The sequence below is a fragment of the Ostrea edulis genome, chromosome 6 (genome assembly GCF_947568905.1).
Source record: "Ostrea edulis chromosome 6, xbOstEdul1.1, whole genome shotgun sequence".
NCBI lineage: Eukaryota > Metazoa > Mollusca > Bivalvia > Ostreida > Ostreidae > Ostrea > Ostrea edulis.
The window spans coordinates 1,111,913-1,138,686 of record NC_079169.1 but is presented as its reverse complement, the minus strand read 5'-3'; the positions used below and the strand labels follow the sequence as shown (position 1 = coordinate 1,138,686).

The 26,774-nt window shown below is 35.1% G+C and overlaps 1 protein-coding gene across 3 annotated transcripts; it reads left to right on the top strand.

Moving 5' to 3' along the window:
- Positions 1-16: 16 nt before the first annotated feature.
- Positions 17-21,474, top strand: LOC125646579 (uncharacterized). Of its 3 annotated transcripts, none has more exons than XM_048872963.2 (13): positions 17-142; positions 225-302; positions 2,486-2,542; positions 13,600-13,629; positions 13,716-13,748; positions 13,856-13,921; positions 14,192-14,248; positions 14,586-14,648; positions 14,785-14,856; positions 15,053-15,148; positions 15,258-15,516; positions 15,720-15,779; positions 20,890-21,474. In XM_048872963.2, the coding sequence occupies exons 1-13, from the start codon at positions 140-142 to the stop codon at positions 21,114-21,116; spliced, it is 1,101 nt and encodes a 366-aa protein (XP_048728920.1). In that variant the 5' UTR covers positions 17-139; the 3' UTR covers positions 21,117-21,474. The 3 variants fall into 3 exon arrangements, with proteins under 3 accessions (XP_048728920.1, XP_048728922.1, XP_048728921.1); XM_048872964.2 differs by having other exon boundaries at positions 26-142; positions 2,489-2,542; XM_048872965.2 differs by lacking the exon at positions 14,586-14,648.
- The last annotated feature ends 5,300 nt before the right edge of the window (positions 21,475-26,774 follow it).

The following is a 26,774-nucleotide window of genomic DNA, read 5'->3' as shown; positions in this document are numbered from 1 at the left end:
CCCGATATTACATAACCTTGGTTTAGAAAGATAAGAATTTTGTCCAATATATTTTATCCCGGAAGATTTAAGCTGATATATAATAGTTTATCGAATCTTTATCTTCATAGTGTCTGAATGGTGCCATTGAATAGTGGTTATGGTGGGTAATATTATTTTAAATTAATTTTTTTGCAGTTTACTAATTCCGTTCTATGTATTTTATTATACTGAATGTATTGTAGGAAACGAAAGAAGATAATACTCCGGAGGTCCCCGGGGAGCAGGGTCAAAATACATATGTGGAATTAGTGACCGAAAATGTAGGTACTCGCAAATGGATTATCATTTTCATCACAGCTGTTAGATATTAATTTTGGTCTGACGTAGTCATACGTCGTAATGTGCATGTAACTTTGTCATGCAATCGTTTAACCATCACTTTATATTTAAGGTGGATCGATCATCATGTGACTTATCAATATGAATGGTTAAAAGTGGAAAAACGGTATTAACTTCCACTCAATATAGTTAAATCTAATTAATAACCCCCAAACATGTGTATGTTGCCACAATTATAAAGATGTCAGACATACAAAAACGGAAGTATAAGTTAGCATTAGAAAATCACACAAAAAAAGCTAATTATTAAATATGAATAAATTAATTGTGGATATTGGGGAAATCATGTACAATAGACATACAGTAGAAGATATACCAGCATAGGAGTTATTGCTCTTGACAACATTTTCTTTAATAATAAAGAATTGATTATCTATGGAAAATGTAAACTTTTTCAATATCAATATTTTACCAAATTTCTTATTTTATGCAGTGAATAAAATTCCTCTGAAAGATAGTTGCTTCTTCAACAAAAACGGAAAACGGAAATATTCATATCTAGTGATCAGTCATTCAAAAACTTACTTTGTTAAACACCACTCTGATTCCACGCACAAGTACTCTGAAGTTGAAATAAAAAATATGCTAGAGTTCCTCATTGACAATATCTTTGTGGTCTTTGGTGATCAGGTCTTCTAACAGTCTGTTGGAATTTCCATGGGCACGAATTGTGCTCCTTTGTTAGCTGACCTGTTTTTATATTCATATGAAGCAGAATTTATTCAAAAACTTCTACGTGAGAAGAAAAAATCTCTCGCTGTGACCTTCCATTCGACTTTTAGATATATCGATGACGTTTTGTCTATTAACAATGATAGCTTTCATTCATATGTCGATTTGATATATCCCTGTGAGCTCGAAATAAAGGACACCACAGAGTCGTCCACTTCTGCTTCATACTTAGATATTTTATTGAAAGTAGACATTAACGGCAAACTGACAACTCCACTGTATGACAAACGGGATGATTTCAGCTTCTCCATCGTCAACTTCCCACATTTATATAGCAATATTCCATTATCACCTGCATATGGTGTTTATATATCTCAACTGATTCGATATGCAAGAGGTTGTTCTGGGTATAGTCAGTTTTTTAAATCGAGGTAAGCTACTGACAAACAAGTTGATGGTACAGGGATTTCAACAGTCTCGATTGAAGTCAGCATTTCGCAAATTCTATGATCGTTATAACGATCTAGTTCGTCAATACAACCTCGTGGGTCAAATGCTGTCTGACGTGTTTCATACCGATTGTTAAGCCGTTCTTGGCACACTAATTTTGACTGCGGATAACTCCGTTTACCTGATCAGGATATGGGGCTCACGGCGGGTGTGACCGGTCAACAGGGGATGCTTACTCCTCCTAGGTACCTGATCCCACCTCAGGTGTGTCCAGGGGTCCGTGTTTGCCCAACTATCTATTTTGTATTGCTTGTAGTAGTTATGAGATTGATCACTGTTCGTTATCTTCACCTTGCATTCCTATCATGCGCAGTTTAATTTGATAAAGATTTTTGCAAACACCTTTGACATCACACGAGAATCGATCAACCTTAAGTTATAACTTATAGCAAAAAACAATAAGCCAAAAAGACTCAATGTTATTTTTGTTGGAGGGCAATTAAAATCTATTTGTGTATTAAAACATCTAATTTAATCAATTGTTTTGTCGGATTTATTTTTGGTTTAATCTTCAGGGGAAGGGTCCCAAATCATTTAAACAAAAGCTCATGAGAATGGCATTTTCAAACATTAGATAATTTCCCTTTGGAAGAAGATTTCCCGAATGGAATTTTATATATCTTGTATTAGTAATATTTGAAAGTTTTTTCCGGATTTTGTTGAATCCAATCCAGGATTTCCTATTTCTCCTAATTATAAAGTATATGGAATTATATTTAATTTATCCCACTGAATTATTTTCCTGTAGGACTTTGTAAATTTTTTTCAGAACTTAACATTTCTCTGTATGGAGGGGTATTTCTCACCTGCTATACAAGAGGCAGTTGATTGCTTTACACATTAAAGTAAACGCACTTTTCTTGGTATACTGCATGAACTATTAGCGTATATTCTGTGTTTGTAGATTTCTTTTTGATTTTAGCAGGATGTGGTCATCCAGGGGATAACATGCAAATCTACAGCATTAACCAAAAGTCAGGTGATATACTATTTACTTATTGGTTTATTCATCTACCCCTGGGTCGAGTCCTCTGCTGGTGGACTGTTAGTCCCCGAGGGTCTCTACAGCCCAGTAGCTAAGTACTTCGTTACTAGCTTGAAAATACGGATGTATATTTAATTGCTGTTATAAAATTTAAAAATTCATTTCAAAATTAAGGATTATCTCCCTCATGCATAGCTCTTATCCTTGGACGAATTTGGCTCCACTTGATTGGCACGCTATTTTTGGCTATATTTAGATCTAAAACTTCATAGTTATTTCGGATTTCAAACATTTCGGTTGAGCATCACTGAAGAGACATTATTTATCGAAATGCGCATCTGGTGCATCAAAATTGGTACCGTATAAGTTTTACATTATGACCCCTGGGTCGAGGCCTCTGCTGGTGGACTGTTAGTCCCCGAGGGTCTCTACAGCCCAGTAGCTAAGTACTTCGTTACTAGCTTAAAAATACGGATGTATATTTAATTGCTGTTATAAAATTTAGAAATTCATTTCAAAATTAAGGATTATCTCCCTCATGCATAGCTCTTATCCTTGGACGAATTTGGCTCCACTTGTTTGGCACGCTATTTTTGTTGTTGTTGTTGTTGTAAACAATCTGTATATATCATAATAATATATGTTCAATATATGCATACCAAGGATCATGTAGGAATACAGACAAGTTTTTTTTATATGTGAGACACACACACACACACACACACACACAGAGAGAGAGAGAGAGAGAGAGAGAGAGAGAGAGAGAGAGTTAAGTAAAGATCAGGCTCCATCTGTTCCACTGGGTATCAACATTTTCGCTATCACCATTTTTGTAAAATAGGAATTTTTGTGTTTCATAAAAGAGTTTTAAGTAGGATATTTCAAAACGAATGTTCAATGATTTCTCAGTACATCTTGCTGTATAAATATAGTATTTCAACCAAAGGATAAGAGTATTTTGCATACAAAACTTTTTACCAGGAGTACCTAAAATAAAATATTTTTTGGTAAAAACTATATGAAAGTTTGTTTTATCCTCTATGTAAAGTTGAAACTCATCTAGGAATGCTTGAACACGATCACATTCCCACAGTATATGTTCTATTGTCTCTTCCTCTCTGTGACAAAACGTAAACATCTTACAATTTACTTTTTTAATTTTGAATAGAAACGAATTTGTTGCTGAAATCCTTATATTTATTCTGTATTGAAACCACTGGAGTTTACAGTTTTTAGTTATTTTAAAAGGTAGTATATTGAAAATTTTCCATTCTCTGTTATCAATATCCAAAAGCTGACTCCATTTTATTGTACCTGCAGTCACTAAAGAGTTTTTGTTTAAAAATTCATAAAAAAAACTTTTGACTTTTTACACTTCAGTACATTGTAAATGTTTTTTCTAATAAAAGGATTTGGTAATCTTTTAAAGTTAGTGTCTGTACCTGACTGCTTAATCCAAGTTTTAATAGCATGAATAATACTTGCATATTCCAAGAAGTTAATTTTTACATTTGGATAAGTAGCAATAAAAGTTTCATAGGTAAAAAAAGTACCGTCCTCCTCAATAATATCATTAATGTGTCTGATATTATTGTCGAATAAATGTTTATTAAAATACATTTTCTTGCTAATATGGATCATAGGGTTGTAAAACAAAGGTGAATCTGCAGTAACATTAGACTCAGTACAACTGTTCTGTAATTCGATCCAGGCCTTGAATACATCTACCCAAAATTTATTTTTTAATGTCTTTAAAAGTAGATTAGTGTATTCAATCCCACAGGATGTGAATTTATTTAGGTTAAAATTTGATATGAAATTACTCAACCCCCTATTTGTAGAGATAAGATGTCTTACCCAAAACAATTTCATTGAAGCAATAAATGATTTTAGATTTATCATTTTTAGACCACCATCCTCATATTTCTTGACAAGTACATCCTTCTTTACCCTGTGGGTTGAACAACTCCACACAAAGGAGAAAAATAGCTTTTCTAATTCTTTACAATAGGCAATAGATGGGTTAGGGATGGACATCAGGATATGATTCAACAATGGTAACACTAATGTTTTAATAACTGTTATTTTTCCAATGGGAGTTAAATATCTCTTCCCCCATTGATTTAGCATAGATTTGATTTTTACTAATTTTGGATCATAATTTAATTTAGGTATATTTTGCAAGTCGATATCAAAATGTATTCCTAGTAAAGGGAATTTAGTAGTACTCCAATTAAATTTACTGTTGGGAATAAGAACATCGTTACTGTATTTTTTTGAGCCAATCCATACTGTTTGAGTTTTTGTGTAATTCATACATAGTCCAGACATTTCTGAGAAAGCATGTAAAGTTTTAAGAGTTTCCGAAAGACCTTCTTCACTACCATCAAGAATGATTGACGTGTCATCGGCAAGTTGGGAAATTTTTTTCTCCACATTACCAACTGTTATGCCTTTAATTTTTTTTATTTTTTCTTATTTCTATTGCCAAAATATCTGCACATATCAAAAAAATAAACGGAGATAAAGGATCCCCTTGTCTACAGCCTCTTTGAACATCAAATACCTCAGATAGGTTGCCACCTTGGTTAATTGTTGATGTTATATTTGTGTAGAAGAGTTTAACCCATGTTCTAATGGATAGGCCAAAGTTGAATAAGTTTAAAGTTTGTATAAAATTCCATGATAAAGTATCAAAGGTTTTTTCAAAATCAATGAGTAATAAAAGACCAGGGATTTCTTCTTCTTCAGTATAATGCATTATATCATATATCAATCTAGTATTTTCGCCTATATACCTGTTGGATATGAATCCTGTTTGATCTGGGTCTATTATTTTGTCTAAATATTTTTTAAATCTAGCTGCAATAGTTCCCGATGCAATTTTATAGACTGTGTTTAGCAATGAAATTGGTCGCCAGTTTTTTAGATAGTGTTTTGGTTTATCTCCCTTTGGTAACAGTGTAATTACCCCATGTCTTTGTGTGATGGACAACATATTATTTCTATATCCATAATTAACAGATCTAACAACATACACACCGATATATTTCCAAAAAACTTTGAAAAACTCTGTAGAAAAACCATCAGATCCTGGTGATTTATTTGATTTCATATTGAAAAGTGTCTTTGGTGCCTCAGGTAAAGTGATTTCCCCCTCTAGGCTTTTAGACTCCCCTTCTGAAAGTTTAGGAATATTGTCATATGCTAGCTCAATATTTTTATCTAAATCTGCATTATCTAGATTGTTTTTATATAAATTTTCATAAAAAGATTTTGTTTCAATCAGAATTTTTGACTGATCATGGATCATATCACCATTATCCATTTCCAACTTCGGAATGATCTTACTTGTAAAATTTCTTGATTCGAGTTGACAAAAATAGCTTGATGGTTTTTCCCCTTCCTCTACCCATTTAGCTCTACTTCTGATATAATTTCCTTGTAATTTATGTTTTCTAATTTTTTCAAGCTTTTTTTTTATTATATAACTCATTTATATTGCCTTCAGAAATATTTTCCTCAATACTTTTTATTTCTTTCATTAACTCCTGCTCTTCTTTGTGTTTTTTCTTTTTGATATAAGAAGAATAAGAAATACTTTTACCTCTTATTTCAAAAAGCAAGGTTTCAAGGAATAACTGATCATTGATAGTGAAGAAAATGTTTTCATCTGGAAGTCTGTGTAAATTCTCCATGTTGTAAACCGGGAATGCATATTGTTTTTTAACCTGTGCAATTTTATTTCTAATGCTTTCTAAATAAACATCATCATAAAGTAGGGAGTTGTTGAATTTCCATAGCCCCCTTCCTTTTTTGAATTCATTGAAAGTTAATGACAAAGATATTGCAGAGTGGTCTGACCTGTAACTAGATTCAATATTGCAAGTATTTAAGCTTGACAGTAAAGATCCAGATAGTAAAAAAAATCTAGTCTACTTTGTTTAAGTGGGGATCTTTTCCGCCATGAATATCTACGAAGATTTTCATGTTTCTCTCTAAAGGGGTCTACATAACCATGCGATTCTATCATTTATAATATTTTGTTTCTAGCCATTGGATTATTTATATGTTTATAATTATAAGAATCTAGAGCTGGGTTCAAAACTAAATTAAAATCTCCACACCAGATTATATTGTTACAGTTCATATCATCAATATGTGTCTGTACAGTTTTAAAAAACTGAGGGGTATCATTGTTTGGACCATATATGTTGCATAGCAATACTTCATGATCCTCTATTAACATTTTAAGTAGCAAGTAGTTTCCATCTACATCTCCTTTTTCGGTTAGAACCTTGAAATCAAAATTATTATTCATTAGGACAGCAACACCCCTCGAGTTTGAAGCATAAGAACTGAAGAAGCATTGCAATCCCCATTGATTTCTAATATCATTTTCAATTTCGTTTGAAAAATGTGTGTCCTGTAAGCAATAAATATTGAAATTCAAAGATCGTAAATAATTAAAAACATCTCTACGTTTTGCAACATCTCCTAGACCTTGACAATTTACTGAAATTAACTTAACCATTTAAGTTTTGAAGTAATGTAAATTTTAAATATACGATACCCACCAGAACCATGTCTCCTGTCCTTTGAAATAGAATTAGAAAAAGGAAAGACAGAAAAGAAAGGAAAGAAAAGCTGAGAAGATATATAAATATACAACAAAAAAAAAAAAACAGTTCAAAAAATTCTTAGTGAAGCCTTAGCAATGTCCTGGGCCTCATTTCATTTCATGCCAGTCAACGCCCATAACCGGAAGTTCATAATGACAAGAATAAACCCAAACCAAAATATGTTCATGATAGAGAATTTGTTTTCCCGGAATAAGTATAGCCACGGTCATTTCTTCCTCTTTCTGATTTTCTCGTCTATATTGTCCAGTAGATCGAACTTCATTTTGATGCCATCTTTCTCACCGTAGACACTACCATTAAAGTACCATGCATTGTCGATTTGCGGATGTTCCTTCAGTTTCTTAATCAGCTGACCATTCAGTTTTGTGACATCATCCGACAACCAGCAATGTCCATTAGAATTTTTTTTAACGGCAGATCTTTTACGCATTACGTTGGATTTTGCCATATTGTTTTTCAACTTCACGAGAATTGGTTTGGGTTCTCCTGCTTTCCCCGGAATTCTGTGAATAGCGATGACATCGGCTTCGTCTAACTTGACCCCCTCTTTTTCAAGAACCCGTTTAACAACTTCTTTTGTGTTTCTTTTATTCCATTGATTTTGAAAGTGTTTTTTCTTGAATATTGTTCATTTCTATTTGCTATTAAATACGCTGTAATAGCGTAACGCTTTGAATCTTCAATATTCTCTTCTAGCTCACTCACTTTTTGTTGTAAATTTTCAATAATCTCATTTTGAGAGTCTACCTTTCTATGTAACGCTCGTAAAGATTGTGTATTCTCGTCGATTGATTCTTGGATTACTTTGGTTTTTTCATCGAGAATCTTTTTAACTATACCTTCTAGGTCTTTTTTCGTGATTATCTCCGATTTCAATCGACGAATCTCATCCAAAATACTTTTGTTTGAGCTTTGAGGGCTTGACTCAGTTTTTGTGCTGCCCCGTGTTGATCTTTCTGTCATGATGAGGAGAATGCTATTTATATTACACTTTTCAAAGTTGATATCTGTGTGTACTCACGTATTCACTGATCGTTTTGTACAAATGTCTCAAATGTGCCGTTCCCATAAATAACTCCGAACACAACTCACGGGAGAAAATCACTGAAAATGTTCTTCTTTGGATCTAAAAAAATACTCTCCATATATGCTATATCACAAAAACCATCACAGACACAATCAATTGGTCACTTGAAAAATCAGTAGGTGATATTGTATTATAGTTATAGAGGCCCTCGACACAGCCGACCTCACTACACGTCCACTCTGATTGACGCCATTTTTAAACTTTATTTTTGGCTATATTTAGATCTAAAACTCCATAGTTATTTCGGATTTCACACATTTCGGTTGAGCATCACTGAAGAGACATTATTTGTCGAAATGCGCATCTGGTGCATCAAAATTGGTACCGTATAAGTTTTACATTTATTCATTTATTTATTGACTTTATTTGTTTCTTTGTTGTTTATTCTAATTATGTCATTGTGCGTCCCACTCATATACATATAGAAACAAACTGAACTAGATTTAGATCATTTCTTAACGCTCAAGATAGTAGAAGGGTGGTTTCTTTCTCCGAAAGTGCTTTTTACTCTGCAAAGGAACAGGCCTTGTCGCAGTGTCGGGATCGAGAATCGAAACCGGACCTCCTAGTTGCGAATCGCGCACCCGAACCCTTAATCTACCACGACCGCTGTTGCCTACAGTAGATTTTATAACATCTAGGACAATACTTTATTTTACCACAAATTAAAAATGTGTACATCTTTCATTGGCAGCCTTAGACATATGTATGAGGATTATATGATATGAAAGGTGAAGATAACGAACGTCATCAACCTCCTACGCTGTGACTCCTATAAGGAATTTAAAATAGAGAGTTGGGCAAACACTGACCTCTGGATATACCAGAGGAGGGTCAGGTGCCTAGGAGGAGTAATAATTTCCTGTTGACCGATTATATCCGCTGTGAGCCCTATATTTTGGTCAGGTAAACAGAGTAATCCGTAGTGAAAATCAGTAAGCAAAGAACGGCTTGACAATAGGCATGAAACACACCAGGCAGCATTTGACCCAATGGTAGGTTGTATTGGGAAACGAGATAATTATAACGACTATAGAGTTTGCGAAATGCTGACTTTAAACGAGACTGTTGAAACCCCTGTAACATTAACTTGTTTGTCAGGAGCCTGTCTCGATTCAAAAACTGATTACACGCAGAACAAGCTCTTGCGTTGAAAGATATAAGTACCAAATGTAGGTGATAATGGAATAGGCATAAATATGGGAAGTTGACGATGGAGAAGTGAAATCATCCGGTTTTGTCATAAAGTTGAGTTGTTAGTTTGCCGTATATATTTATTTTCAATAAAATAGTTATCTAAGTACGAAACGAATGTTAAGGACTCTGTCGTGTCTTTTATTTCGAGTTCATCGGGATATATGGGATCAACAGATGAGTGAAAATGAGTATAAATTGCTATTAGATAAAACGTCGATATATCTAACTGTCGAGTTGAAGGCCACAGCAAGAGTTTTCTTCTGATGTAGAATCTTTAAAAAGAAATCTGCTTCATAAGAATATATAAATGGGTCAGCTAACACAAGGAGAACAATTCGTGCCCATAGGAATTCCAACAGACCGTTAGAAGACCTGGCATGGATTTCTCAAATAAATCTCAAACTTAAGTTTGAGTTTTATTTGATTTGAACAGTCAGAATTTGAGTAAAATATCAGGCTTAAGTCTGAGTTTCGAGTTAAGTTTCTTTCGAGAAATCCAGACCTGATCACCAAAGGGTAATGTTTAACTATTTGGATGACTGTTTACTAGATATGAATATTTCCTTTCTCCATTTTTGTTGAAGACAATAAGTCTAGTCTTTAATTCATCGTGAGGAATGGTGGTGTAAAGTGTTGAAATGTCATACGTTTTGATGTTCATTTGAGAAAAGTTTTGCGATTTCAAGATTACTAAAAGTTCTTTAAAATTTCTTAGAATCCACATTTGATTTACACAACTTCCGGCATATGTTGTGGCACAGTACATTTAAGTTTCTCCGTCCCAGTTGTTAATATTTTCTTGAGGAGCAAAGATAGAGACTTGGTAGAAGATTTATTGAATCCAGCAATGTATCTTTGTTTGTGTATAAAGGTTTTTGTGAAGTTTCTAAAATTGAAGCAAGATTTTGAAGAATTTCATCTTTTGAAAGCACAGCCGGATTATAAGTACGATAATTGTATCTACTTTTACGATTTGAAATAAAGGCATATGTTTTTGTTTGTCCGTCAGTCTGGTAAAAAAAATCTTACACGTAACCTATAAGAGAAGTATTTTTTGGGTGTACCCTTTTTGCTATTGCACAAAATTTGTAACCATGTAAGGGCAATTAATGACGTACCATGTATCAATAAGAAGAGGCTTTGATATTGATTTGGTGCAAATTCCAAGGGTGTTGCATTAGATGGCTTTAACATTGAAGTTTGACTCACTGATGTGTGTGTGTCATTCTTTTGGGCGAAAAGTTACACAAATGGGTTGCACTCCCTTTTATCTCATTAAAATCACATCTTTTCTTACCGTTACACTGAAGAAAATATGTTGAATTGTAGTTGAGGTCTTGTTATTGACCCCAGTTTCATGAATAATTCAATAAATATCCGACTAATATCAATAGCGTGGCAATGACAAGGACCAATCAGGGATCGTTTTATTGAAGCGTATTCGGACTGCAAGTTCACAAAAATGTTATCGATCCATGAAAAGTTTAAACGCATTCAAAATATCAGATATTAGATATCATACATCCATTATCGTTAAAATATATTTTCGGTGGCCTGAAATTCACGAGAGGGACGTTAAACAAGATACAGTCGGCGGCATTCTGACAGCGCTCATGGCCATCGCCATCTTCGACAATTATTCTCTCCGTGCTTCTCGGTAATTATTGATAAATACCAAGTATGATCCGATATAACAGTCAAAGTTTTATGTTAGCGAAAGCCGTCATTTGACTGGTCAAGTGTGAAAATTAAAATGACATGACCTCAAACGTAATGTTGTCAGATGTAAAACTTTTACGGTACCAAATTTGACGCACCAGTTGCGCATTTCGACAAATAATGTCTCTTCAGTGATGCTCAACCGAAATGTTTGATATCCGAAATAACAATGAAGTTTTAGAGCTATTATAGGGAAAAACAGTGTGCCAAAAAGTGGAGTCAAATTCGTTTAAGGATAAGAGCTATGCGTGAGGGAGATAATCCTTAATTTTGAAATTAATTTCTAAATTTTATAACAGTAATGAAATAAACATCCGTATTTTCAAGATACATCTTTAAGTTTCAAGTTTCTTTATTCACTCAAACCAACAATACGTGGTACATGAGGTCAAGTACATGTGATACATTCCAATGGGAAAAGAGATACAGGGAAGATCATGACGAGCATGTAACACTTCAAAATCAATTTATAATCATTTATTAGGTCAAGTAGACTATATGCCAAGTGATTCTTTGAAAGGTAGCGATATATTTTTATGCCCGACCTACAAATGGTTATACACTGAGTGGCCAAAAGTATTGCAACAAACATGGCTGGCGTCATCACAATGTAAATAACAGCTGCATGGAAAAAACCAACTTTCAATGAAATAAACAATATTTATTTACCATTTTTTTTCCTAGTATTTTGTTGCAAAGTCTTTCTGAATAATAACTTGTCGTAGTCTTGAAGATATTGAAGCATGGAAGCTACGGATATATGTTTAAGAGAGGCCATTCCAAATTCTTGTCACTGCAGCCATTAGGTCATCCCGGTTTTTAATATCATCAAACTCACGGGACAGTTTCATTTTGATACAACGCCAGACATTTTCAATGACATTAAGGTCCGGGGACTGTGCAGGCCAGTTGAATTTTGGAATACCGTTTTCTTATTTCCAAGTATTGGTCTGTCTAGAGGAGTGGGGGTGGAATTATCGTCTTGGAAAATAAATTGCTGATTTCCAAAAATTTTGCTAACAACGGGCCATAAGTGATTATCCAGCAATTCAATATACCTTGCTGAGTTTAGATTTCTATCAACAGGTATACGAACACCAATACCATAATAGGTAATACACCCCTAAAACATACTACTTACTCTCACGGGCGTTTTGCGTTGGTTCAGACGGTAAGGTTTCCTCTTCTCGGACGATTTTCTCCACAAACTTACAGAGTTATTTTGTCCAATGACTACCTGTGTGTCGTCTGAGAAAATAACTTTTTACCACTGTTCAGGTTTCCAATAACTTTTCCTCGGCACCACAAAATTCGGCGTTGTTTGTTGACTTTAGCGATTGTAATCGTTTTCTGAATTTTGCCCCTCCTGTATCCTTCCTGGTGTAACTTACGACGAACAGTTCTCATGGACACATTTGTACCTTCATTCCTATTAAAAGTTGATGTAATGTCTTGAAGAAATTGTCTTCTGTTAGTTTTCAGAAAGCGATAAAGTTTCCGATCACCCCTCTCATCTATCACTCGGGGCCTTCCTCTCCGGGGATCGTTTTTAACACTTTCTGTTTGACGGAATGTTTTCAAAACTTGTCCAACAGTGCTTCGATGGATTCCCAATGATTCACTAATTTTGTTGTCATTAAATCCCTTTAAATTTAGAATTATAACCCTTTCCTTTAGGTTCTTTGACAATTCTCTCTCATTCTTCGACATTGTTTTCATTCAATACCTTACCGGAAATCGTCTGCTACTTTGAATTACAAACGGTTCCCCATATAATTCGTACCCTAGTTAATACGCATACCTGACATCACGACCCAAGCTTACTTTGTTACGCGTCAGCAATAAAAATAAAATTTGAAGCGAGTAAAATTGTGATGACGTCAGCCATGTTTGTTGCAATACTTTTGGCCACTCAGCGTACATTGTACATACTTGTCTGTTTTGTGACTCTTACAGTTATGCCCCAGGAGATGGGAACAAATTATACTTCTGTTTGAGATGGATTGATTGTATATTGTTTAACGTCCCTCTCGAGAATATTTCACTCATATGGAGACGTCACCATTTCCTGTGATGCGCTGCAAAAATTTAGGCCTATGCTCGACGTTTACGGTCTTTTAGCAGGAAGGGATCTTTATCGCGCCACACCTGCTGTAACAAGGGACCTCGGTTTTTGCGGTCTCTTCTGAAGGACCGCCCCATTTAGTCCCCTCTTACGACAAGCAGGAGGTATTGAGGATCTATTCTCACCCGGATCCCCACAAATCGTCAGAGGCGAAATTCACTATCATTAGGGTTAAACCGCCCTTGAGTCAAACCGTTTGCGCAATACGCCTTTTACGTTATCGTAAATTCATTAGAATTCATTTGCTTGACCTTTCTAACAGTATATTTATGTTTTTCAGAAGAAACGCCGGCGATTTATTCCAATAAGAGTAAGTATATAGAGCTTACAGACCCGTCTAATTGGCACAATACACTGTATCAAAGCACCATTCCACATTGTTATTCTTCATTTCAGTACCACGGAAGCATTTTCAAAATCTCCAGAAAAGTAAGTACAACTGTATAAAAGTAATATATTTATATTTTGTGCTACATGTAAATTGGTGACTATAAAGAAAGGCAATTTTAATGCAACAGAATTTACCGTTATATTAGAAGAAGGAAGACCAACACGCACCTGCTTCATCGTGTACAGAACAGAGAGCTCATGGCAAAACGGAGGTGAGCTGGATTTCAACAAAACACATCCTCTGAATCTGCTGTCAATGTACATTTATTTGAAAGACTAATATCACGTTTGATTATGAAAATCATCATGAAGATTAGGAATTATCTGCAATACTGAATACAGATTAAGATTTTTTCCCCTTAAAGGTATATAAAATCTTTACACTGTGCCTCTATGCTGATAAAAAGAATTCAGCAGACGATTAAGTTACAGGAAGTTTACCTTTTAAATATAAATTGATCTAACACAACATTATTTTGCAGACACAAGTAGAAAAGTGCAGAGAAAGCACGAACAGTAGCAGCTACATCAGCTGTAAGGTGAGCTATTCAGGCACAGACATTAGGTATATAATTTAGTACATGTATGTTAATCAAATTCTATCTACGCCATAGGTGATGTAGAAGGAATTTTATGTTTAATATTGAACAAGTAAATATAACAAACATGGGAGAGATAGGTTGTACAGAAAATATGTTGTACAGAAAATGTTTTGTACAGAAAGCGTTTTCCCTTTATTCCAACTTGTCATTTTGCTTGATAATTCAAAAATAAGTATGTTAATGCAGAATTGTAATTATTTTGACGGCTTCAAATGCCAAAGCTTGGTAAATGCAAACGTCTATACATGTTCTTTTTTCCTTTATTTTATTTCAGACACACAGGACAGTTTCGAACAGAAGCGATTTGTCCTCTCATTTATATGATGATATTGATGAGGTACAAAGAAATGTATCAATATTTTCCGATGAATATTTGTTTACAACAACAGTATCTAAGTTATTAAGTTGCAGGTATTGAAGCAATAATAATTTCATTATTTCTTAAAATGTGCTTTCATTTTTCTTCTTTACAGTGTACCCAATCTAGAGAACGATGTAACAGTATTTCTACATCTTCAACCTTTTCCAGCATACCATCCCAAAAGGTAATATGAAGGAAGAAAAGTGTGATAAATCTGATGTAGATTTTTGCGTGCTTATATCGCTTGAATGTGTATAGTAAGGCCGGATTACTGGTCGTTGTCTTCGGCTTTCATAAGGGACTAACCAATTTTCGTCTGATTAATGGTATCTCAATTATCATGTTCATGTATATTATTCTAAATATTTAAAATATTAAAGGTGAATAGTGCGGTACATGACACGCGGGCAGTACGAGGGATTCTAAGAGAACAAATTCACGAATCCTCTTCTAACAGGAACCAGATACATTACCAGGTAATTTTTCAAAAAAATTCAGAATATTCCTAAATTATGAAAATTCTCTAATTCAAATATAGCATAAGCCTACATCTGCGATTTGTTTGGTTCTCGTTGCACATTTAAGATGGAGGTTCTGAAAAAGACAGGCCAGAGAACAAAAAAGTACATGGGTTTATTCTGCATGATCCTGGTGTGCGCTGTAATATCCACAATCATTGCTATTCTCGTCAGCAAAAACGTCTTAGGAAGCAACTCTCCAAATGTTAAAAATGGTAACCAAAGTACATCTATACCAAATTACCCAGATAAGCAATATATGCAGGAAATATTCTTTAATGCTACCCACGAGGGAGGGAAGAGCAATACTGGCATCATACGACAAGGTAAGTTAAAATGAAACTTAGATGGAAGCTTTCTCACATAGTGTAGATTTTGAGCATTTTGAAAAATCCACTGGGTCATATCAATGTGCAAAAACATCTATAGAAAACATGTTTAAATGTAAATTCTACAATATGTGACATGATATTAATTTTTTTAATCCATGTTTGATACATCCAATAATAATGATTTGAAACTGTTTCAGATTTTAAAGTAATGAAAGAAGAACTAAGGGAACGTCTTTCTAAAATGATACACGGAATAAGTAAGTTGTTATTGTATAATGTGCATTAGATTTGTTTTGTTTATTATGGAAACCCGTACGTGCAAACCAAATTAAAAACAAACACACCAGCGGATCTGAATTAATGGGGGGGGGGGGGGGTGAATTATTTAAATGCAATACCAAATTATATAAGAACAAAACGATTCAATAAAAAAGTTGAGAAATGTTTTTTTTTTAAAATTCAAATTGCAAAAACTATTGCAAAAATAAAAAGGAATTTCAAACTACAGGAAAGTTACCAAAAGGTCTAAACTAGCTGGACTGGTTAGTACATAGTTTTACCTAATACCCTGTTACACACCTTCTCCGACAATTCAATCTGCTCAGGGTAATCTATTCTCGGGTCCTTCTCGCTCCAATTCGGGGATCACGGGTCGAACGAACCCAAAATGTAACATGCCTAAGAAACAGAGTGCAACTCAAAGTGCCGTCACTTGGAATTTAAATCCTGTCTGGAGGTAAGAAAATTATTACAAGACCGATCTAGTGGCAACATGACAAATTCAGCCCGCGTACAGAACATGACACTCTACAGAAACTGCAATAAAGAAGGTACTGTACATCATGACATCGTATGTGTACTTGACAATAACAGTTGCGCTCTCTGCGGCTCTCTGTCATAGACCATAATATCTTATTGCAACGTATGGACAACATGTTTGGTGTCACTGGATCTGCATTGAAATGGATTAAATCCTATCGTAGTGATATATATCAATGTGTTGCCGTTGGTTCATCGTTGTCCGATGCTTGTCCCATCGAATGTGGTGTACCGCAAGGCTCAGTCCTGGGTCCGAGACTTTACTGTCTTTTTTCAAAACCCTTAGGGGAAGCATGCAGACGTCATGATATGACGTATCATATATACGCCAATGACACTCAGATATATGTCATCGTTGAACCTGTTGACAATTGGACCAAAAGACTCTAAAGTTATTTATCGGACATACGTATGTGGATGAGTATCAACCTCCTCAAACTCAATGAAAATAAACTGAACTTCTAGTCTTCGCACCAAAACACAGACTTAAAGATATGAGCAGTTTTGATCTTGAATTTGGTGACTGTGTTGTAAGTGATTCATCTTTCGTAAAAAAGAAAAAAACATTGACTCTCTATTTCCCGCTCAGCATATGTGAACATTCGCAGAATTGGCTGTATCCGTCCATTTATTAATGATGAAGCATGTAAAACTCATTGCGTTATGGTGTTCATTCTCAACACACCAGCAAACTTCATAGGGCACAAAACACAGCTGCAAGATTAAAAACACGCTCAAAGAAACCCAACCATATTACCCCATGTTCTAATAGATCTTCACTGGCTCCCAGTTGCATACATAATTCAATATAAGATCCTTCTTCATACTTTCAAAGCTCTCAATAACCTATCTCCAGTTTATGTAAAGGATATCCTTACAGTTTACAATCCCACACGATCACTTAGATCCGAATCTCTGCATCTTCTCCAGGTACCTCAGACACTTACGTAAACATATGGGGATCGACGTTTGGATAAGGCCGCATTGAGTCTCTGGAACTCTCTGCCTTTTAATCTCAGACAATGTAATTCACTCTTTAGTTTTAAAGCGGACCTCAAAACGCATCTTTTAGATTAGCTCTTTATTTGTGATTCTTTTTACATACTTAATGCCTTACATTACAGTTCTTACAGTGCTGTTACATTCTTTTTTCTTTTTTTTTGATTTACTTTTTATGAAAAAATCCCTAAGGGTTGTTTTGAATTGTTTTATATGTTATTAGGGTAATTATATCATTACATTAGGTGGTATATATTAATAATAATCATTATGCATTTTAATCCTGGCACTATGAATATTTTATTCACATGTGTGTGCACTTCGATTTTATATTATCTTTTCTCTCACATTTGTAAAGCGCTTTAGAGAACTATTGTTGATCGGGCGCCATCAAAATCTTTTAATTACAATGACATTACTGGCATTGGGCAAGGCAGCCAGGGTTTGGATATAGTATAGATTGCCCTTTCCCCTCATCAATGACGGAAGTTACATTTTCCTTTGAAAATGAAACAGGGCCAGGACCGATTTTCCCATAAAACATTTCCTGTATATAATTCCCTCTAGAATGGCACCATGCCCCAGAAAGTAATTGTCCAGATTTGGCTCGATTATTAGAATTTATTTAGCAGGTGGAGCTTAATTTTTGTTTTGATGCATCGATATTCTGATGGTAAAATAAAAGTTTACTTTTGTTATTCTTAGTGCGTAAATTGAAAATAGCATGACCGGGCAACGTTATGTAAAGTTTAAATATGTAGGCGTTTTGTTTGTTATCAGCTTTTGTAGTTTAGTTTAGATTTAGTATTATTTTGCTTTTCTATTTTCCTGAAGGTTAGAACAGACTTTTCTATTGCCACATATTACACTAATTTTAATATTTAGACGTTTTGTTTGTTATCAGCTTTTGTAGTTTAGTTGTAGTGTTAGTTTCCTTTTCTATTTAATTTCCCTTTCTATGTAAATAATCTATCGTCTGAGGAAAGGACAGGTCGTCCCGAAAATTTGCAGTTCACTGTTCGTGTTATTGGTCATTTTTGTGCTTCGTATATCCTTAATTATTTGACCTCGTATTTACTATTAGATCTGACATTTTTGATGTTGAGCGTTTTGCGGTTTTTAGTGCTTTTCATATCCTCTTTTCTGCCAAATGCATCGCTTCGATCCACTCATCCATCCTTATGTTTTCCTTATCATTTTCAATTTTCTTTCCGTTTCTGTTTACTTTTGTATTCATTAATGTATTGCATCTCTAATGTTAATACTTATCTGCAACAGAAAACAGTTCCTTGAGGTTTTCAATTAAATCCCACACCAAACACCGGACCTGTCTCCACACGGTTTCAGACCCGCTGATATTTCATTCTCCAGATGTGATCTATGGAGTTAATGTCCCTCTTTCTTCTCGTGGGATAACCACAAGCTCGGGCAATACGACAACGACATAGTGCCCCTGAAAACATCTCTGTCCGAAAAGAACTTTGATAAAACCTTGAGTATCATCGCTATTTACAATGCAGCCCTAAAGAGAAATTTACAGAACACAAACAGAAGCCCAAATTTCTCCAAGACAAACTAAACCAAACCACCTCAGACAGCAGTGGATCCTCCAGTAAGTCGAATAACTCACAACAGATTGCTAAAAAACGCTGCTCCAGAGCTTCAAACGCAAATCTATAGCCATGACTCCGGATCCACAGGCAACATATCAGGTCCGTCCAGTTTTAAATGCCTCGATTATCACACTCTCAGAAGCATTCGGACGATAGGGGTTCGAATCCCGGCCGCGACAGACCTACCTCGTTAAAACAGGTAGTGAAAGTTCCATCGCCAAACCTTTGGCATCAGGTTTGAATGTCACGGGTCCCCGGGGATGATCTTAGAAACTAATGTCCCGTGTCACAGTAGCACGGTGCGGCTTGCTAAAGAACCCTCAGTGCTCAATGGCCGTAAGCGACGAGCATAAGCCTAAATTTGAAGCCCTTCACCGGTCTTGGTGACGTCTCCATATGAGTGAAAAATTCTCGCGGGACGTTAAACAAGATACAATCAATCTAGAAATAGATAGATATCGATCGATATATAAATAGATCGATAGAGAACAGTGATCAATCTCATAACTCCTACAAGCAATACAAAATAGAGTTCCGCAAACACGGACCCCTGGACATGTCAGAGGTGGGATCAGGTGCGTAGGAGTAAGCATCCCCCGTCGACTGGTTACACCTGCTGTGAGCTCTGTATCTTGATCGGGTAAACGGAGTAATCTGTAGTCAGAATCAGTGTGTCAAAAACGGCTTAACAATCTATATGAAACACGTCAGTCAACATTTGACCCAAATACAGGTTGTATTGGCAAACTAGATCATTAAAACGACCATAGAATTTGCGAAATGCTGCCTTTATATGTATGGCAAAAATAGAATTGACTTGCTACGTGCGTGTGCCCGTGCATCCGAAAGCATACGTCCCTGACCAGATCATTTCATGATAATATTCCATGACCTAGTTTTTGCGGTAAGTGGGTGTTTTTGGTTTTGCTTTTATGCCCCCATAATAGGATATTTCGGGGCATATAATTGTTGGTCTGCCCGTCTGTCCGCTAAAACCTTAACCGTGGCGCTAACGTTAGAATGGCTGGTACTAGGGGGCTTTATTTCACATGTGTATTCCTTGCGACAAGACTTCTATTTGGCATAACTGTAAGTATCTCAGAAAATATTGGGACAGACAAGAAAGCTACAGATCCACCCCTTATTAAACAAAAAAAAATTGAAAATCTATCCCATTACTTTCCTGGAGAGCAACATATATCTATAGCTGTTTCTTTGGTACCAAACGTTTTGAACTCTTGACTTTGGGGTTTGACCTATTTTGAAAATCAAACATATCTTGTTTAAATATTTGGTTTGTACTTGTGGGCTTTCTTAGCTGAAATATATATATATATATATATATATATATATATATATATCAGGGCCGTAAATTAACCTTCAATTTGGAGGAGGCAGGAAATTAGGCGGGGGTCTGGGGGCCGCCCAGGCCCCCAGACGCTGAGCACATTTTGTGCACACTGAACACGTTTCGTGCAAAATCCTTGATTCTAGGGCCTTCTAAGATGTTACTTGACTAACTCATTCTAAAAGAAAGATTTGGAATGCTTTTTAAGGGAGGTATCATGTTCTTAGTTATTGGAAACAACATAAATTCTAATGAACTTTAAATTTTAATTTTTTTTGGTTCAAAAGTTGGAGGAGGCAGCTGCCTCCTCCGCCTCCATGTAATTTACGGCCCTGTATATATATATATATATATATATATATATATATATATATATATATCATTCAGGCGACAAATGTTTCCCCCTGAAATACTTGTATTTTGTAACTATTTTTGATTTGCATTGATTGTCTTCCTTAATTTGTATTCATTTTGACATGAAAACCATTTGAAGTTAACATATACCATGGTGTATTATCGCGACAAAAGCGGTTGAATTTGGAGCATGCCAAGTTTTTGAAAACAATTCTCATTTATCAAATCATACAGGGTGTATAAGCAGCTGTGATGATCAACCTGATGGAGACTACCAGTCATGTTATACGTGTCATGGATTCGTGAGTTGTTCAAATGGCAAGTTGAAAAATATGAATTGTCCACCGTTCCACGAATTCGCACCCATCTACTGGGACGATTACCTAAAAATCTGCAATTACACATCAGATACCTGCGAACCGGAATATATTTTCAAAAGAGCTACCAACGGAATCAACTGACTCAATAGTTTGTTTTTATGCTATGTTTAGCTTACCGGAGCTAAATTTATGATAAAGCTTTGATCGGCATTTGTCTGGCGTAACCTTACACACAAGAATTTATGCAATATTGACATGTAACATTGATGACTTCTACCAGTGCAAAATTCTCAGTCGGGACGTTACGGAGTAAATTGATTTATTGTATATTGTTTAACATCCCTCTCGAGAATCTTTCACTCGTATGGAGACGTCACCATTGCCGGTGTGAAACTGAATCAAATTAGACATCGTGTACATTTAATTTTTTGTATAATCGATTTCCATAACTACTTTTACGTCTTTGTATTTAGAAAAAAGTTCCATCACATTCATCTTATTTCCTTTTGTAGTTAGATTGGATCTGATTGCTTTCCGAAAGAGACATAGGTAGTGTACACTCCGAGTAATAAGTCTTCCCAGTAGTGATGAACAAGTGAAGATAACGAACAATGATCAATCTCATAAAACAAAGTTGATCGAAGTGTAAACACGTACCCCTGAATATACCAGGTGCCTAGGAGTAATAAACACCCCCCTGTTGATCACCTGAAATGGCGGACCATATTACATTTGTATGTTGGTAGCTGAGTGGTGAAAATTTTAAAACGAAACTACGCGCATCGACGAAGTTTTCCGCCTAATTTTCCCTTAAAATACCTGCGTCAAGAATATAAATATAACTTTTACTACCTATCATTTAATTATATTTTTGAATAGTAAAACGAATAGTTTCTATCATCACAAAAAGGTTTAAATCAACGTTTTTGAAACGGCGCGTAGGAATACATGTGAGTAACAATGAAAACAAGAACAATCAAAGTACTGAAAAGCGCTAAGCTGACTTCATGAATTCTGTATGTAATGTTAATGAGCAGGAACAACATTAAAAAAAGGTTTATGCATTATTCTTTATTTTCGCATAACTAAGTAGTACATTTTCTGTAAGAAAATAACAAATATGGATTGGAAGCAATGTCCTGAAACTTTTCAACACGTTGAAATATAAATTTTATATGATGTTGTTAAAATAATGGTCACTATGATAATTTTGATCCCACACTAAACTAAAACCCTGTCCTTGGATCATGAAATTTACAATTTTGGTAAAGGACACCTGTTCTTATTAAATATCTATAATCAGAATTTAGTATCAATTGCATTACCACCGCTGCGGTGGTCCAGAGGTAAAGTGTTCGCTCTGTATGCGGGCGGTCGGGGTTCGAATCCCGGCAGCGACAGACCTAGTTCGTTAAAGAGGTAGTGACAGTTCCATCACCAAACTCTCGGCATCAGGGGTCCTCGGAGATGGCCTTTAAAACGGATGTCCCGTGTCACAGTAGGTGTGGCATGCTAAAGAACCCTCACTGCTCAATGGCGTTAGCGCCGAGCATAGGCCTAAATTTGAAGCCCTTCACCGATCTTGGTGACGTCTCCATATGAATTAAAAATTATTGAGAAGAACGTTAAACAAGATACAATCAATCAATAGCATTTAAGGCTATGTTATTGAAATATTTGACAAATGAACACTTTATACCCTGTTTAGCTCCCACCCATCTTCCCAAGGCAAGGGTTTCTGATCCGCTCTGCTCCGGTCCCTGGATCATTAAATGCTCTACATGACTATGCATTTTTTTCTCTTACAGATGTGATGTTATAGAGAAGAGCATTTTTGGTAGAAAATGTGAAAACAGTTGTAATGGTAGTTTTCGGTATAAAGTGTTCAATTGTTATTACGCAACTAACTTACTGTTGTGTTCCAGTTAAATAGTGTATGACATATTTTTAGAATACAACTGAAATGAAACAAATCAATAGTTTGATACATATATGTAAGTCACTTATAATAGAAAGGAACAAACAAACTGGACAAAAAAGAAAATTACACATAACCACATACACTAACAAATGCCACATGTCAAAACACACCAATAATGCAGGATTATGAAACGTTTTACATCCATTTCATTACCTTACCAGAAATCATTTAAATACACACATAAACATGCATCTGTATGACTTGTACTACAGAATCCAGTGCATAATTATCTGTAAATAGCAATCAAACCATGAAAGTGGAATTATTTTTTGTAATCAATAATGAAGTTATTTTCAATTCAAAATCAGGTTGGAGAGAATCTGAATCCAAATAAGTCCGATAAATACATGTATAACTGAAAACAAAATTTAGGAAGTTATTTAGAAAAGATGTTCATCATACACGTGCAATATTACTTTGAAACTGAATACTGCGTCATCAACAAGAGTGGAGATATATAGAATATCACCCTCTAATGTTGATCTCGGACCTGGGATTGGCCCCGAGAGTTGATCTACGGGCTCGGGCCGAGATGACTCGAGGGGCAATCCCAGGTCCGAGATCAACATTAGAGCGTGATATTGTTTAAACACAACAAGTTGATAAACATTTTTTTAAAAATTGGGGGGGGGGGGGGGGGGGGTATTGACCCAAACATAAATACATGGTATACTGTATAACGATATTTGACTATTTTATTCCTTCAGTGAGTTTACTTTAAAGGTTATGTTTCCAGTACTATTGGCATTGTGAAACATGCTAAAGTCTGGGTTTTGTAGCTTTATTCCACTGCTGTCACAATAATTGGATGATTAATCATGGACATCCCCTCATGTGGTCTAGAATCTGGACTGCTTGGCTGAGAAACTCGTCATATCTATCGCTGTGCTGTTCATGTACATGTATATACTATTAAGCAGCTCCTAAGGGCTTGCTAATGAATACTAAAATTGGAAATAAGTGAATTATTTTTATTTCTTTTTTCGGATTTACCAAACTCGCCCGTTTTCATTATTTCATATCATTTGTAAGAGTTGTAGAACTTTATTTACGTGGCGTCATCGTATGAACGGGAATGTTTACAGATCTGATGCTGCTATTTATTTGCTTAGGGAATGTTACCTTATACTGAAGTAAGTTTTTTTTTTTTTACTGTTTAGCATCTATAAGTCGTTGAAAAAACGTCGGAAGATATTGGTTCTGCTTTTCTCGTTTTATTGCCAAGTCCTCGGGATTTTAGATTTCAGAAATCGTTAAAGAAGTTTTAGTATCACCCTCCATAATCCTCCTACTGTTTTCTGTCGCCTAGAACGTTGATTGTTTTTAAATGAAGTTAAACGTGTTATTGTTCTAAATAAACAATTGTTACTTGGGTTAAACCCCTTTGCTTAGATACTCGCTACAATTTAGCGTTGGTTTTTAAAACGTTTTTATTTAATTTTCTGCTTAAATTAAAATTTTTCGTGGAAGAAAGTATTATATTTGAAAAAAATTGCGTCTAACATCATTTTTTCATGTAGTTATGTTAGATTTCAAAAGATTAAAGAAGAAATAGCCTTTTGAAATTTGAGGGCGAGACAGCCCCTTGACAACGGGCCGAGACAGAGATATCTCGGCCCCTTAGGGCGAGACAGCCCTACCTACTTGCAGCTGTCTCACCCTAGCCAAGATAGGTGTAATCAGGGCTGATGCACTACTAGGTATATGATATAGCTCATTTTTAACATGAAAGTTAGTGCAAGAGGATATACTAATTCAAATATGATGATGAATTAGACTAACATATAAGCATGGATTTACATTTAGCAAATGTAGTGATTGTTTGTTATACGTAAATCTAAAAAAAACCCAAAAACCCAAGAGTTTGCACATAGGTATATTAAACGCTGTACTAATCAACTTGTGTGTATTACACTTCTTGTGTAAAAGCTCATATTCATCTTGCAAAGGAGACTCATCCGTTTGTCTGAATGAGACATAATACACATTGCTATTGTTTTAATTTATAAAACAGTTCTTTATATGAAAATGCTAATAACCTTAGCAAAAACACCATAAGATTCGAAGCTTGTGTAGGAGTTCTAATATGAAAAAAAAAAAAACCGTAACAGAAGTGACTCGCAATAAATATGCAAAATTTACAACATGTAAATGTAGCTAAATGAGAATCCCAAACTTGGCACTGAAAAGTTCCAAAAGTAATTTTCAAACGGTAATGTTCAAACCGCTGTTAGAAATAATGAAGAGGCATCTCACCAAAAAACTAAATGCATCTTTTTTATATGAAAAGATTGTTCAGCGAAAACAAAATGTGAGACAGGGAACAACGACAGTACATCCATGCCCCTCCCTCTTCTTCATCATTTGTACGTTCGGAAATACATGTAGCATATGCATGTCATTGTCAATTGTTTGTTTGAAGTACAAAGAAATTGAAAACACGATTACTTTTTCGAGGTGACGTAAGTCAGCCTCGTATGTCAGACCCCAGCTTAAATGGCGCCCTGTTTTAATCACTACCATTTGCGAAATCACTTTGATTTTTAATATAAGAAATTTGTTGTCACATATGCTAATGCAACGTAAAAGCTGTCACAATTCACTTGAGATTGATATAGGATCCATATGTTTACCCTCTACGATAAGCGAGTTAAATAAGAATTATGAAATCGCAATTTTTATCCCTTTCGATATGAAACAAAGTCCACACATCAAAAGAATCGCGAATTAGTGTTTAGGTTTGTAAACAAGATCAAAATTATTTGTCGTTTGCCAACATTTTATTCCACGATCTTAGAAAAACAGAATTGGACTGTAGGAAACGATTTGCATTGCTTCTGTATTCATTCGCATTTTCACATATAGACGGGGAAAAACATGGTCTATTTTTCTCTAGGAATTCTGGGTAAACAGCTGTCTCCTCTTATGTCTGAAAATTATGTTAATTAGCCGATTTATCGCCTATCAAAAAATAGTTCACATTGATACCATTTTTATTAAACTGTTATATATAAATTCTGTTTTATGTCAGATTGAAGAAGTCTTCTTGTATGTGATCTGTTGTATTTATCAGCAGAAATTGTGTGTAATTAGAATTTTAATATTAAACTCTGCACTATTTCTCTGTATCCATACGCGCACACTATCCTGTTTATCAACAAGGAGAAAACGTCTTGCCTGAGAGAACTGATATATTCTTGTCAACGCATTAACTCAAGGTAATTATCCCAATGTGTTAATTTCGTACAATTTTACCAAAATATTTCTTTTGGACGCATTTTTGAGATTTTAATACTAAATCTGGGTGTAAACATGTAATCTTCGATCGAAAGGGCCGAGCGCCATTTCCTGCGCTCTTTCATGGTCAAGTCAGATAGCTGTAAACATTGATTAAGAAATATAAATGAACATGTTTTTGTGAATATATTTGTTATTCAAGAACAGAACTCCATTGAAGTAATATATTGGAAATCAAGTTTACATTTCTTTGTCACGAAATATGATTTATCTCAAGAGTTGAATGAATTATCTCAAGAGTTGACACTTGTTTTCAAGAGTTGATATTTCAAGAGTGGAAATTTTCTTGGACTGGTTTAACTTTGACTCAAGAATTGAATGAGTTATTTCAAGAGTTGACAGTTGTTGTCGTCATCAGATATGAAGGGTAGCAAAAATAATGAGTTATTTCAAGAGTTGACAGTTGTTGTCGTCCATCAGATATGAAGGGTAGCAAAAAATAGAAAAAAATCATGATTTTGATAGTCATCAAAGGGAGAGCCCAAAATCTGTCAAAAAAAGAAAAAAGTCACAATGTAAGA